The 15,858-nt window shown below is 45.6% G+C and overlaps 1 protein-coding gene across 7 annotated transcripts in view; it reads left to right on the top strand.

The window, feature by feature from the left end:
- Positions 1-15,858, top strand: part of kif16ba (kinesin family member 16Ba) — a 67,247-nt gene that overhangs the window by 33,378 nt on the left and 18,011 nt on the right. For all 7 annotated transcript variants that reach the window (XM_028591447.1, XM_028591439.1, XM_028591431.1 and 4 more), the window contains 6 exons: positions 425-713; positions 9,070-9,355; positions 10,004-10,312; positions 11,633-11,832; positions 13,465-13,623; positions 15,345-15,453. In XM_028591447.1, coding sequence (XP_028447248.1) covers positions 425-713; positions 9,070-9,355; positions 10,004-10,312; positions 11,633-11,832; positions 13,465-13,623; positions 15,345-15,453 — 1,352 coding nt within the window. The remainder of the gene's footprint in view (positions 1-424; positions 714-9,069; positions 9,356-10,003; positions 10,313-11,632; positions 11,833-13,464; positions 13,624-15,344; positions 15,454-15,858) is intronic.

Genomic DNA, 15,858 nt, shown 5'->3' with positions numbered 1-15,858 from the left:
TGCTCCACCTTTATATGTGTGTGTGTGTAAGGGACATACAGGATATACTGCTGTGTGTGTGTGTGTGTGTGTGTGTGTGTGTGTGTGTGTGTGTGTGTGTGTGTGTGTGTGTGTGTGTGTGTGTGTCATACAGGATATACTGCTCCACATTTATGTGTGTGTGTTTTTCCGACGTTTTTGGACTCCTTTTCCGACATTTTCGGGCGCTTTTTTTCTCTGATGGCTGAGGAACTTTTTCCTGACTTCTTTAGGACTTTATGTCGACCAAACTGCAAGTGGAAAAAACCATAAGACAGTCAAATGCTTGTCCATAAAATCTACATGTCTGGCCCCTGATGTGATTCTTATTTTCCAGTGTGGCCCTCAGTGAAGTTGAGTTTGACTCCCCCCTGGTATAATGTAATGTCTCTGTTTTTGATTTCAGGCGAAGCCGAAGAGAAGGAGCAGGACGCAGAGCAGCGGCGCCAGCAGGATGCCGCGGAGCAGACGGAGATCTACCGCGAGCTGGAGCGGCTGAAGAGGGAGCGCGAGGAGCAGAGGGTGCGTCTGGAGGCGGAGCGCCGGCGGCTGGAGGAGCAGGAGCGCGAGCAGCTGAGCCTGGTGGGCCGGCTGGAGGAGCAGCTGAGGGAGAAACACGAAGCGGCCTCCGCCCTGCTGACCCTGGAGGACGCGCGCCGCCTGGAGGAGGAGCGGCGAGCCCTGGCCGAGATCAGGTGAGAGAAGGAACTCTCTGGTTGGGCTGTGCAATTAATCGAAATTTAATCGTGATTATGATTTCGGCTCCCAATGATCACAAAAACCGAATAATCGAGAAAAACAATTATTTAGCTCATTACATTTTACAAGTATACTCTTATTTTCTCTCTTGTGTTCTGAATGTTTTTTTTTTTTTTTTTTTTTTTTTTTACTGTTGATTTATTTAATTTTTACACTGTTTTTTTAAGTTCAATAATTGCTTTCCAGAAGTCAACGAGTAATCGTGTTAAATTATCGTGATTTCAATATTGACCGAAATAATCGTGATTATATTTTTTTCCATAATCGAGCAGCCCTAGTCTCTGGAAATTGATGATGGAGATGTTCAAAGATGACGACTCCGATGATTTCAGATTACGGGCCGCTTTATTCAATATTGAACTTTTGATTCTCATGAGGGAGAGCACCTAGCCATGCACCGCTGCACAGACCCAAACGCTCTCTCCGAACTTCGGATCGACCTTACAGTCTTATAGATCCTGAAACTCGCATCTGGAAACCCTCATCACTGATTCTATCCTAATACATAGGTTTCTCGGCAACGTCATCACTGCTTGCGCACGCAACCGGGGGGCAGAAAGAAGACGTGTTTTGTGTAGCTAGCTAGCTAGTAGCGGCATAGCGTAAGTCAAAATGCCAAGGAGTTGTTGTGTAGTTAATTGTACAAACAGAGCCAGTGATGGGTGCCTGTCGTTAACATACCTAGGGGGAAGCATGCTTTTGCCAAAAACCAGCAGAGGTTATGGCTTCAAGCCATAAGAGGGGCAGATTGGGGTCATGTGCAAGAGTTAGGCTCCCATTGTATCAATCAGAAAAGTTGCAGCTTGTGGTTGTTCAGCTAAGTGATATCTACCTGTCAGGGCTGTGGTACTCGAGTCCGGACTGGCCATTATTTTAAGGCATAAACCAACCATAAGGGTACACTCAGGAGTAACCCTGCTGCTAACACGGGCTATTACAGTAGCTTAAAATTATAATTATAGCCATACATATATATCACAGTAACCCTGCAAAATTAAAGACCGACAAACCGATCCAACTAAAATCATGTTTTATTGAGTCAGCAGTTATATACAAACAATAAGGAAAGCTTAAAGAAATACGCCACCAGAATGCATGTCGAAAGTCTAGCCGCAAGGTTTCCCCATTGGAATGAATGGCAAACAGAGCTATAGCTAGCTTTTCATAACGAGAGCTCTCCAGCTCCCAAAAAATGATTAAATTGTAATCGGTCAAAAACGTTAGCTTTGTAAGACCATAGAGTATGTGTTATATAAATGCCATGACGAAATGAAGGGACTAAGACAATGTGCACTGAGACAAAAATCCATCCATCCATCCATCCATCTTCGTCCGCTTATCCGGTGTCGGGTCGCGGGGGGAGCAGCTCCAGCAGGGGACCCCAAACTTCCCTTTCCCGAGCAACATTAACCAGCTCCGACTGGGGGATCCCGAGGCGTTCCCAGGCCAGGTTGGAGATATAATCCCTCCACCTAGTCCTGGGTCTTCCCCGAGGCCTCCTCCCAGCTGGACGTGCCTGGAACACCTCCCTAGGGAGGCGCCCAGGGGGCATCCTTACCAGATGCCCGAACCACCTCAACTGGCTCCTTTCGACGCAAAGGAGCAGCGGCTCTACTCCGAGCTCCTCACGGATGACTGAGCTTCTCACCCTATCTCTAAGGGAGACGCCAGCCACCCTCCTGAGGAAACCCATTTCGCCGCTTGCACCCTGGATCTCGTTCTTTTCGGTCATGACCCAGCCTTCATGACCATAGGTGAGGGTAGGAACGAAAACTGACCGGTAGATCGAGAGCTTTGCCTTCTGGCTCAGCTCTCTTTTCGTCCACAACGGTGCGATAGATTGAATGCAATACCGCACCCGCTGCGCCCGATTCTCCGACCAATCTCCCGCTCCATTGTCCCCTCACTCGCGAACAAAACCCCAAGGTACTTGAACTCCTTCACTTGGGGTAAGGACTCATTCCCTACCTGGAGAAGGCATTCCATCGGTTTCCTGCTGAGAACCATGGCCTCAGATTTAGAGGTGCTGATCCTCATCCCAACCGCTTCACACTCGGTTGCGAACCGATCCAGTGAGTGCTGAAGGTCGCAGGCCGATGATGCCATCAGGACCACATCATCTGCAAAGAGCAGCGATGAGATCCCCAGCCCACCAAACTGCAACCCCTCCCCACCCCGACTACGCCTCGATATCCTGTCCATAAATATTACAAACAGGATTGGTGACAAAGCGCAGCCCTGGCGGAGGCCAACCCTCACCTGAAACGAGTCCGACTTACTACCGAGAACCCGGACACAGCTCTCACTTTGGTCATACAGAGATTGGATGGCCCTGAGTAGAGACCCCCTCACCCCATACTCCCGCAGCACCTCCCACAGTATCTCCCGGGGACCCGGTCATACGCCTTCTCCAAATCCACAAAACACATGTAGACCGGTTGGGCATACTCCCAGGCTCCCTCCAGGATCCTTGCGAGAGTGAAGAGCTGGTCCGTTGTTCCACGACCAGGACGGAATCCGCATTGTTCCTCCTCAACCCGAGGTTCGACTATCGGCCGAACCCTCCTTTCCAGCACCTTGGAGTAGACTTTACCAGGGAGGCTGAGAAGTGTGATACCCCTATAATTGGCACACACCCTCTGGTCCCCCTTTTAAAAAGAGGAACCACCACCCCAGTCTGCCACTCCTTTGGCACCGTCCCAGACTTCCACGCAATGTTGAAGAGGCGTGTCAACCAGGACAGCCCCTCCACACCCAGAGCCTTGAGCATTTCTGGACGGATCTCATCAATCCCGGGCTTTGCCACTGTGTAGTTGTTTGACTACATCAGTGACTTCCGCCTGGGAAATCGACGACAATCCCCCCGTTATCCTCCAGCTCTGCCTCTAACATAGAGGGCGTATTAGTCGGATTCAGGAGTTCCTCAAAGTGCTCCTTCCACCGCCCTATTACCTCCTCAGTGGAGGTCAACAGTGTCCCATCCTTACTGTACACAGCTTGGATGGTTCCCCGCCCCCTCCTGAGGTGGCGAACAGTTTTCCAGAAACACTTTGGTGCCGACCGAAAGTCCTTCTCCATGTCTTCTCCAAACTTCTCCCACACCCGCTGCTTTGCCTCTTTCACGGCAGAGGCTGCAGCCCTTCGGGCCCCTCGGTACCCTGCAACCGCCTCCGGAGTCCTCCGAGATAACATATCCCGGAAGGACTCCTTCTTCAGTCGGACGGCTTCCCTGACCACTGGTGTCCACCACGGTGTTCGTGGGTTACCGCCCCTTGAGGCACCTAAGATCCTAAGACCACAGCTCCTCGCCGCAGCTTCAGCAATGGAAACTTTGAACATTGTCCACTCGGGTTCAATGCCCCCAGCCTCCACAGGGATGCACGAAAAGCTCCGCCGGAGGTGTGAGTTGAAAGTCTGTCGGACAGGGGCTCCTCCAGACGTTCCCAATTTACCCGCACTACACGCTTGGGCTTACCAGGTCTGTCCAGAGTCTTCCCCACCCCCTGACCCAACTCACCACCAGATGGTGATCGGTTGACAGCTCTGCCCCTCTCTTCACCCGAGTGTCCAAAACATACGGCCTCAGATCAGATGAAACGATTATGAAATCGATCATTGACCTTCGGCCTAGGGTGCTCTGGTACCAGGTACACTTATGAGCATCCCTATGTTCGAACATGGTGTTCAAGTATAGACAATCCATGACTAGCACAGAAGTCCAACAACAAACAACCACTCTGGTTTAGATCAGGGAGGCCGTTCCTCCCAATCACGCCTCTCAGGTGTCTCCATCATTGCCCACGTGTGCGTTGAAGTCCCCCAGCAGAACAATGGAGTCCCCCACTGGAGCCCCATGCAGGACTCCAGTCAAGGTCTCCAAGAAGGCCGAATACTCCGAACTCCGGTTTGGTGCATATGCACAAACAACAGTCAGAGTTTTCCCCCACAACCCGCAGGCGTAGGGAGGCGACCCTCTCGTCCACCGGGTAAACTCCAACACAGCGGCGCTCAGCCGGGGCTTGTGAGTATCCCCACACCCGCCCGGCGCCTCACACCCTGGGCAACTCCGGAGAAGAAAAGAGTCCAACCCCTATCCAGGAGTATGGTTCCAGAACCGAGACTGTGCGTGAGGTAAGCCCCACCAGATCTAACCGGTAGCGCCCACCTCCCGCACCAGTTCCGGCTCCTTCCCCACAGAGAGGTGACGCCCACGCCCCCAGAGCCAGCGTCTGCCGCCCGGGTCTGGTCCGTCGAGGCCCCTGACCTTCACTGCCACCCATGTGGCATCGCACCCGACCCCAACGGTTCCTCCCACAGGTGGTGGGCCCATGGGCTGGAGAGATGGGAGCCACGTGGCTTGTTCGGGCTGTGCCCGGCCGGGCTCCGTGGCAAACCCGCCACCAGGCGCTCGCCCGACGAGCCCGCCCGTCTGGGCCTGGCTCCAGACGGGGCCCCGGGCTTCCTCCGGGCAGGGTCACTCCATCTCTACCTTGCTTCTTCATTGGGGTTTTTGAACCATTCTTTGTCTGGCCCCTCACCTGAGACCACTTTGCCTTGGGAGACCCTACCAGGAGCACAAAGCTCCAGACAACACAGCCCTCAGGTTCACAGAGACACACAAACCTCTCCACCACGATAAGGTGATGGTTCACGGAGAAGGCACAAAATGCGTTTGCATAATCGGACCAGCTCACCAATCTGGCTTTCTGCCCCTGGTATGCGCACGCACCCTGTAATGTTGGTAAACAGGAAACCTGTCTATACTGTCAGGTTCCCATGCTCTGGTAGACTCAAGCATCCTGTAGGCCCCCCTCCAAAGGCCATCTGTTACTCAATCAGGGCCTCTAACTAGTTATTAACTTGACCAAAGAACTGTGTTGTGTTTTTGAGAGCTATGGACTGACTCAGCATGTGACACAGCCCACGCACAATAAGGGGCACACTCTGGACTTGATTATCTCCAAGGGTCTGAACGTTTCCAAGGTTGTGGTGACTGATGTTGCTCTCTCTGATCATTCCTGTGTTTTCTTCAACGGCACTATCTCTCTGCCCAAAAGTGTTCAAACTAAGTTAATCAGAAAACGGTATATCACTGAAAACACCAGTGAATCATTCATTCAGCTTTTCTCCTCTACACCCACCCTCACTGGGGCCTCTGTCACTGAGCTTGTAGATAATTTCAACTATAAAATTACGAATGTTATTGATGCTATTGCTCCCACTAAGGTCAAAGCTGTTTCTGGCAAGAAAAGATCTCCATGGAAAATTTTTATAGTTGTGAGAACAGAAAAAAGAGTGTCGAAAAGCTGAACGCAGTTGGCGAAAATCTAATCTCCAGATCCATTATAACACTTATAAAGAGAGACTTCGCATTTATAATTTGGAACTAAGGAATGCAAGGCGGTCCTTTTTCTCTGACATTATCGCCAGAAACAATAATAATTCACGTTCTTTGTTCGCTACTGTCGATAGATTAACCAACCCTCCAGTACCAATAGCATCTGAACTGTTGTCTACCAAGGCTTGCAATGACTTTGCCTCCTTCTTCACAGACAAAATTCAGAAAATTAGACAAACAGTCAGTGCTTCCACATCAAGTACAGGATATGTGTTGTCACAGTGTGCACGCAAAACAAATTCCAACATGACACAATTTCATACAATCAACCTTAAAAACCTGGAGGACATTATACAACATCTGAAAACCTCCTCCTGTTGCCTTGATATTCTACCAACGGGTGTTTTCAAAAATGTTTCGAATTGTTTGGCTTCTGATCTTCTACAGATTGTAAACACGTCTCTGCTCTCAGGTATCTTCCCACAGGCCCTGAAAACTGCAGTCATCAAGCCACTCCTAAAAAAGAACAAATCTAGACACGACCCTAATGAGCAACTATAGGCCGATATCAAACCTTCCATTTTTAAGTAAAATCATACAAAAAGTGTTTTTTCAACAACTCAACCTTTTCTTATCGCTAAACAACAGTTTTGATGCCTTCCAGTCAGGTTTTCGACCACACCACAGCACTGAGACAGCTCTTGTTAAAGTCTTTAATGACATCCACTTGAACAGATAGTGACAAAATTTCAGTCTTGGTATTACTTGATCTCAGTGCTGCATTTGATACGGTAGACCATGACATATTACTTGACCGATTGGAAAACTGGGTTGGTCTTTCTGGCTCAGTACTAAAGTGGTTTGAATCCTATTTAAAGAATAGGGACTACTTTGTGTTTATAGGTAATTATACATCTGAGCATACAAATATGACGTGCGGAGTTCCCCAAGGCTCAGTTCTGGGCCCTCTTCTGTTCAACATCTACATGCTTCCACTGGCTCAGATTATGGAAAACAACAAAATAAATTACCATAGTTATGCGGATGACACACAAATTTACATAACCTTATCGCCAGGGAACTATAGCCCAATACAACAATTAAATATGTGCATTGAACAGATTAATGATTGGATGTGCCAGAACTTTCTTAAATTAAATGAAGAAAAAACAGAGGTGGTTGTTTTTGGAGCAAAAGAGGAACGATTGAAAGTCAGCGCTCAGCTTCAAACGACAATGTTAAAAACAACAGACAAAGCCAGAAATCTTGGTGTAGTCATGGACTCGGACCTGAATTTTAAAAGCCACATTAACATAATTAAAAAATCAGCCTATTATCACCTTAAAAATATATCAAGGGTTAAAGGACTTATGTCTCAGCAGGATCTGGAAAAACTTGTCCATGCTTTTATCTTCAGTAGACTTGACTACTGTAACGGTGTCTTTACAGGTCTCCCTCAAAAATCAATCAGACAGCTGCAGCTGATTCAAAACGCTGCTGCTCGAGTCCTCACTAAAACCAAGAAAGTGGATCACATCACTCCAGTACTGAAGTCTCTACACTGGCTTCCAGTGCCTCAAAGAATTGATTTCAAAATACTTTTACTGGTTTATAAATCACTAAACGGTTTAGGGCCAAAATACATTTCCAATCTGCTACTACACTATGACCCCCCCAGACCTCTCAGGTGGTCTGGGACAGGTCTACTACACTATGACCCACCTGGACCTCTCAGGTGGTCTGGGACAGGTCTACTACACTATGACCCACCCAGACCTCTCAGGTGGTCTGGGACAGGTCTACTACACTATGACCCCCCAGACCTCTCAGGTGGTCTGGGACAGGTCTACTACACTATGACCCACCCAGACCTCTCAGGTGGTCTGGGACAGGTCTACTACACTATGACCCCCCCAGACCTCTCAGGTGGTCTGGGACAGGTCTACTACATTATGACCCCCCCCAGACCTCTCAGGTGGTCTGGGACAGGTCTACTTGTTGTCCCCAGAGTCAGAACTAAACAGGGGGAAGCAGCGTTCAGTTTTTATGCTCCACATATCTGGAACAAACTCCCAGAAACCTGCAGGTCCGCTGCAACTCTCAGTTCTTTTAAATCTAAGCTAAAGACCTATCTTTTTGATGTTTCTTTTCTTTAAATCTATTTTATTAACTTTAATTTCTTATACTGCCCTGTAACTTTTATTCTTAATTTTATTCTTGTCTTTTAGTGTTTTTTTTAATTTGGTTATTATTGTTTTTTAATTGTTTTCTAACTGCTCTTTAATGTTTTATGTAAAGCACTTTGAATTGCCCTGTTGCTGAAATGTGCTATATAAATTAAGCTGCCTTGCCTTAACCATCTGAACCAGATGCCACCATCGCACGCATGGGGCCTCTTTGCCTCGCTGTGACCTTCTCCCTCAGTCATAATAACACTAGGGCTGTGTTCGATTGAAGAAATTCTTAGTAGACTAACATTCATGCAATTTTGTCGACTAATCGATAAGTTGATTTTAATCGACAGATCTTTAAATCTGAGTTTCTCCGCAAAGAGTCATGCAAAAGGATGCATATATTGAATAAGATGATGCCTCGTTTGTATATTTAAATACATTTCAGAAAACGTGTAATACAACAAATAATTGCCTTAATGAAAGTAATCAAAGTAGGTTTCACGGTGATATCTGTTAGGTAAAATTGTCAACCCTTAATTCTTGTGTTTACCAGAGATGTGCTCGTACGTTTCTTGGTTATAAGTCCTTCAGCATGGAAAAAAAAAAGCATCAGACATGACTAATGGACTAAAGAGATCTAAGTTGACTAAGACCAAAACCACCGATCAGTCGACTCATCGACTAAAGAGGGAGCGGCCCTAAATAACACATTATAGAACATATGAAATATGAAAATACATGTGAGTACATGCAGGCTTTATTTATTTCACCTATCATCAGGGAAGCGCTCCTGCGCGCCAAAGAGACCGCGGAGCGACCGGACGTGGAGGACGGCGGCGAGGAGGCGCGCTCCGCCCAGCTGCGATACGCAAACTTCAAACAGGCACAGGTGAAGGAGCTCGGCGAGCTGGAGGAGGGGCTGCGGCAGCAGAGGGAGCGTCTGGAGAAGGAGGTCGCGGCCGAGCGTAGCGCTCTGCTGCACCTCACGCACGGACTCAAAGAGCGACACCAGCAGCTGAAGGAGACGCAGACCAAGGGGGCACAGGACGCCAACGCCGTCTGCCAGGTGACGTATACATTCTTAGTGTTCTCTTACAGTGCAGAGTAAAGGGGGTAACAGAGCAGCCGGAAAGTGTACCTCCTATGGGGGAGATTCTGATGCTACCAAGCCATCACCTCACCGTTAGCATCCCATTGACTCCCATTCATTTTGACGTCACTTTGACAGCGAATAACTTTACATCTGAATCGTTTAAAGACTCTATTTGTCCATTGTTTATTTCTAAAGAAACACAACAATGTATAAAAGGCTCCATTACCTTGTACCTCAAGTAACCACCCTTTGCTTTTTTATTAATAAGGGAAATAATTCCACTAATTAACCCTGACAAGGCACACCTGTGAAGGTAAAACCATTTCAGGTGACTACCTCATGAAGCTCATTGAGAGAACACCAAGGGTTTGCAGAGTTATCAAAAAAAGCAAAGGGTGGCTACTTTGAAGAATCTAAAATATAAGACATGTTTTCAGTTATTTCACACTTTTTTGTTAAGTACATAATTCCATATGTGTTCATTCATAATTTTGATGCCTTCAGTGAGAATCTACAATGTAAATAGTCATGAAAATAAAAAGGAAACACATTGAATGAGAAGGTGTGTCCAAACTTTTGGCCTGAACTGTATACAATCTAAAATGTTTATTTCCCACACAGGAGGAGCAGCTGGTCAAACAGGCGGAGCACAGGCTGCAGCTCAAGGAGCGCCAGCTGGCCAGCGTGGCCGACGTTCTCCTCCCCACGCTGGCCGAGGAGAAGCAGAGAGCCGCGGAGGTGCTGGAGCGCGGCGGCAGCAACGGGAACTGCGGAGGCCCGCCGGGGCTGGACAACACGCTGTTCCAGGTGGAGAAGGAGCTGGAGGACAAGGAGGACAAGCTGAGCCTCCACCGGCTCGGCGCTCAGCAGCTGCAGCAGCTCCAGGAGACCTACGAGTTCACGGCCAACGTGGCGCGGCAGGAGGAGAAGGTGCGTTACAGCGCATTATGTAATGTAATGTATTTTCCGGACTATAAGTCGCTCTGGAGTATAAGTCGCATCAGTCAAAAAATGCGTCATGAAGAGGAAAAAAACATATATAAGTCGCACCGGACTATAAGTCGCATTTATTTAGTTATTCAACTACACAATAGCACACAGATCAACAGGCTGAATACGGTAGGTGTCCGGTATGTTAACGTAACAACTTAACAGTTATTGAACTATACAATAGCACACAGAACAACCAGCTACCAGGGCGTGGAGCACGGAGGTATTAAAAGACGTGGAGACGTAGCTGCACCGTTGACGAGCCCCTCCAGACTCCTTCCTCCAGCTCTGGCCGTCTAGCTTTAAGATTAGCCGATTAGCTTTCTTTGTTTTCTTCATTGCTGTAAGAGTCACCTTTTCTCCAGTCTCCCTCATAAGTTTCTCTCATTTCAAACTTTCTTTCTGCTGCTCGATTACCGTTTTCGGGGCTGCATATTTTACTACCTGCAGTTTGTCTCTTTTCTTTCTCAGTTTACTTTAGGAGCAGCGTTCTAGTTGTCACAAGCCTAGAGCGCCCTCTCACGGCTGTAGACGGTAATGTTTTCAGTATGAATTAACATGTAAAAACATGTTAAATTATATATATTTTGATATATAAGTCGCACCTGACTATAAGTCGCAGGACCAGCCAAAGTAGGAAATATTATAGTCCAGAAAATACGGTATGTAAACAGCGAGAAATGGATGAAGGATGCAAAATATAAGCAGTATAAGAAGAAAATATCAGGTGTAACAGACACACACACACACACACACACACACACACACACACACACACGCGCACACACACACATGCACACTCACACAGACACACACGCATATGCATATGCACACACACGCACACATGCAGACACACACATGTAGACACACACACATATGCACACACATGCACACACACATACAGACACATGCACACACACATGCACACACATATGCACACACATACACACACACACACACACACACACACACACACACACAGTGTCATCTCTGATTTTCAAAATAAAAAAGAACAAGCTGGTAACAAAGTCTAAATGTAATAATTATTCACTTCATTATGTAATCTGCCAGATTTTGTAATAAAACCCTAAACGCCATTTGTAATTTCTCTGAATTTTGTAACCGTAAGTTTTTACATTACATAATGCAGCGTGCAGCTGAGCTTATGTGTCAGTTGGTTATTACATAATGCACCATATAACACTTTTGTTAAAAAAATAAAACCCACATTTTGTAAGACCTGCTACAATATGGTAATAGGTGCGGAGGAAGGAGAAGGAGATCCTGGAGTCGAAGGAGAAGCAGCAGAGGGAGGCCATGGAGCAGGCCGTGGCCCGGCTGGAGAGGAGGCACTCGGCCCTGAGGCGCAGCGTCTCCCTGGAGCCCGACACCGAAGAGCAGAGACACAAGAGCTCCGCCGTCAGGAACCTGAGGAACGGGGGAGACCTGGACCAGCAGAGGTCAGAGCCCTTTAATAAAACTTAGAAAACCTACTAGGGCTGCAACTAACGATTATTTTAATAATCGATTAATCTGTTGATTATTTTTTCGATTAATCGATGAATCGGATAAAAAAAAAGCATTAATTTACATCAACTACAGACCGACAGACAGACAGACAGAATTGTAGTAAGTGCAAGTTAAAACAAAGTGCCTAAAGCATTGAAAAAGTGCATAAACTGCAGGAAAAGCCATCAAAAATGTTGAAAAAAAGCACCAAAAATGTAAAAATAACACCAAAAACTAGGTGGGCCTAAATTTATTGTGAATCTAAATGGAAATGTGGGCCGGATCAAAACCTGCGAGGGGCCGGACAAGAAGGAGTTGGTTGAGTTATGAACGTGCATTGTGGAAGTAGCCTACGTGCTAACGCTGCTGCAGTGATGGGTCACCCAGCTCCTTCTTGTTGTTCATTGGCTGGAACTCTGTTTGTGTTTGGTGGTGCAGGTTCGCGCACTTCGCGCCGTTTGTGGAGCCTGGGCTGTCTACAGAGACCGTGTTTTTTTACAGTGTGTTCAGGGGACAGGCAGCTAGCAGATAGTGAGGAGATGTTTTTTTACAGTGTGTTCAGGGGACAGGCAGCTAGCAGATAGTGAGGAGATGTTTTTACAGTGTGTTCAGGGGACAGGCAGCTAGCAGATAGTGAGGAGATGTTTTTTTACAGTGTGTTCAGGGGACAGGCAGCTAGCAGATAGTGAGGAGATGTTTTTTACAGTGTGTTCAGGGGACAGGCAGCTAGCAGATAGTGAGGAGATTTTTTTACAGTGTGTTCAGGGGACAGGCAGATAGCAGATAGTGAGGAGATGTTTTTTACAGTGTGTTCAGGGGACAGGCAGCTAGCAGATAGTGAGGAGATGTTTGCTGTATGTGACGAAAAATGTTGTAGCCTAAAAAACAAGTCACATCACTTAGAACACCTTTAAGGGTTTATTTCAACCAAACCAGAGTGGTGATTGTTGGAAGATGAACCAAGATGGCTTTTGATAGTTTTATTTTGTTTCTGTCCACTTTGAATGAGTGTGTTTTATGATGCAAAAATTACTGTTTATTTACATGGAGTCTGGTGGGTTTAGGGAAGGCAATTTTGCTGATTTTTTTTACTCTTTAACAGAAAGTTTGACTTCCTTAGAAATCCCTTCCATAATGTTGTCAGACACTTAGAAAACTAATCTGAGTCTGTCAGCGGCAAAACGAGCACTTTAGTGAAGGTAAATACAAGCTGGACAAATACTATTAACTCACATCGTAGCTTGTTTCTCTGCTGCCGACTGCAGAGATCTCTCTTAATACTGGAGCAATGTCAGAGACTGTTGTTCCCATCAGTCACTTAGACACAGAAACATAGGAACATAGGGTCCAGTTCGCTTGTTACTCCAATTATTTCCTTCCAAGCTAATTCTTGCTTTTTCAAACCAGCACCTTTTCTGGGTTTTGGGTTAGGTTTTTGCAATTGATTAAATAAATAAACTGCACATTTTACATCAACCACCATCTACTCTCTTATTGCTGCTCCCTCCTGTTTAAACAAGATGGGCAAAAAGGAAAGTTTTGTAAAAACAAAGTAGTCTTTGTTGTTGTGTTTGTCTCTCTAGAGTTGAGCGGGAGATCCAGAAGCTGAGACGAAGGATCAGCGAAGGGGAGGAGAACAACAGGACTCACTCCGTCAATAATGAGGAGAAGACGAGTCGCAACAGCTCTCCGGTCAGCCACATCCAGAGTCTGAACCCTCTGCTGCCGCTATCTGACGACAGGTTCGCCTTTTACTCCTTTACTTCTGCTTTTGTCCCGCAAATGTTAACATCTATACTTTCTAGGGTTGTGAATTAGAGGGTGACACGGGAATCAAGGTAACATGCATTACCTCCAGGCCTAGGTAACATGTATTACCTGCAGGCCTAGACCATGTAATTACGTAATTCCTTACGGAGATCCTCACACACTCAAAACACACATTTCTCCGTCCCGCTCCTATTGATTTCTATGCTCTATTATTCCGTCCCTATCACATTACCAACAGTGAAATTAACTCCTTTTTTTTAAAGTATCGGTTCAGGCACCGTTTAGGCAAGGGGACTTACATTTTTATTGTAAAACTCACACAGGCAATCCCCAATAAAAATAATACAGTAAACAAATAACAAATATTTGTTTGGGAGTTACATTTCTAGACTAGCAGTTCATCTTTTCTCCTCATGTCTTCATCTAAATAATCTGTTTCTGTCCATATTTCTCGTCGCTGGTTAAGGTTCTGAAGATTGTCCATTTCTCCCACTTTTCTTCAAGCTGTGCTTGTTGTAGTCTCAGGCGGTGTGTCAGTTTCTCCATCATCTAGATTTCTTCTACTAAACCTATCCATTCTTCCTTACAAGGAGGATCCACCTTACCCCATTTCTTTGTTATAGCTTTCTTACTAGCTTTCAGTAGTATTTTAACCAAATATTTATCTCTCATTCTTACACTCTCTTTGCTAGAATTAAAATTACAGAGGTACAGTACCTTGTAGCTCATAGGAATATTGTACCCTAGTATCTTTTGTATAGTTCTGTGTACAATTCTCCAAAACTTTCCAAAATATGTGTGAGTGGTCTGCATCCTTTACTCCACACACTCTCCAACATGTTAAATGTATGCTTTTATACTTAATCTTGACCTTGGGCGTAATTAAAAAAAACAAAAACAAAAAAAAAACGGATCAGATATTTCCAAGAGAACTCCCCCCATATCCGCAAATTGGTGGTGGTCTGATGTGCTTTCCACACGTCTTGCCAATCATCATCCAACATTTTCGTGTTAAAGGTGCCCTGCGACACAAAACCGTTTTTATTTGGATTTTTTTTAAATGTTAGGTCCATATGTGTTTGTGTTATGTGGTGAATGTGAAAATGAACTGCTACCTCCTCTGTCAGCTCTAGACACTGGACAGAAATAAGCGGAGAAAACAGACCAATCACAAAAGCTGGTCATTCTGACATCACATTGCCTGAGCTCATTACTATTCATGAGCTCGCCCAGTTGCGCTGGGTAAAGGATTCTGACAGCCAGGCTCTCATTGGTTAGCTGTTAGCCAATCAGATTCAAACAGCTTAGCTCGTTGAATATTAATGAGAACTGGCACAAATCGAGCCGAGTCTTCCTGCAGGCTTTCTATACCACGCTAGAATGGCTTGAAACAAGGTAACCGAGGCGTTTTATCCACAAAAAATGTTACAGAGTCCATGGTAGAACTTCAGACATTACCACAAAGTCATGAAATATGTGTGGTAGGGCACCTTTAAACTCTTATTCCCATTTTTCTTTTACATATTTAGTATGCTTATTTGTCATAATTTTTTTGTGATGTAAAGCAGATATGATTCTAATCTGTATTCCTTTTGTATGTATTAATTATAATTTGGATCACACCATTCACTCAGTGTTTAGTCTTTTTATGAATTTAATTACGTGGGTTCTTCGTCGTCCTGATTATTCATAGGATAAATGCGTACATCGAAGAGGAAGTCCAGCGACGCTTACGCAAGATGAATCTTCTCAACGGCAGCAGCAGCAACATGGATCTGTCTCTGTCCTCTGAATCTCTCAGGGTAAGAACTTTATTACTTTATTTAACCTGTGGGGGGGGGGGTTATTAAGCCGCTGCTGACTTGTTTCAACTCAACATGTAAACCCGCTGACAAGAGAACAGTTTCTTCCTGACAGATATTCACTTTGAACACTTGACATCAGTCATAAACTAAAACATTCACCTACTTCCATTGCAGGTGATCTTTTTACAGTTAAAACGCAAAGCATTTTTCACGGTCTATATAAAGAATATATTCTCTATATAATGTTTGAAGACATATATACATGCATATACCGTACATATCCACCCATTCAATATTGATTTGTATTGCTTTTAGAATCGAAAGATTCAAAATCCTTTTATTAATCCAACAGTTTTGTGGAAATTCGCAATGTTGCAGCTGCAAGGGGATCAAAGCTGCTCT

The sequence above is a fragment of the Perca flavescens genome, chromosome 2 (assembly GCF_004354835.1).
Source record: "Perca flavescens isolate YP-PL-M2 chromosome 2, PFLA_1.0, whole genome shotgun sequence".
In the NCBI taxonomy this organism is placed as follows: domain Eukaryota; kingdom Metazoa; phylum Chordata; class Actinopteri; order Perciformes; family Percidae; genus Perca; species Perca flavescens.
Note: the sequence above shows the minus strand (reverse complement) of the source record. Positions and strands in the feature narration are given on the sequence as shown.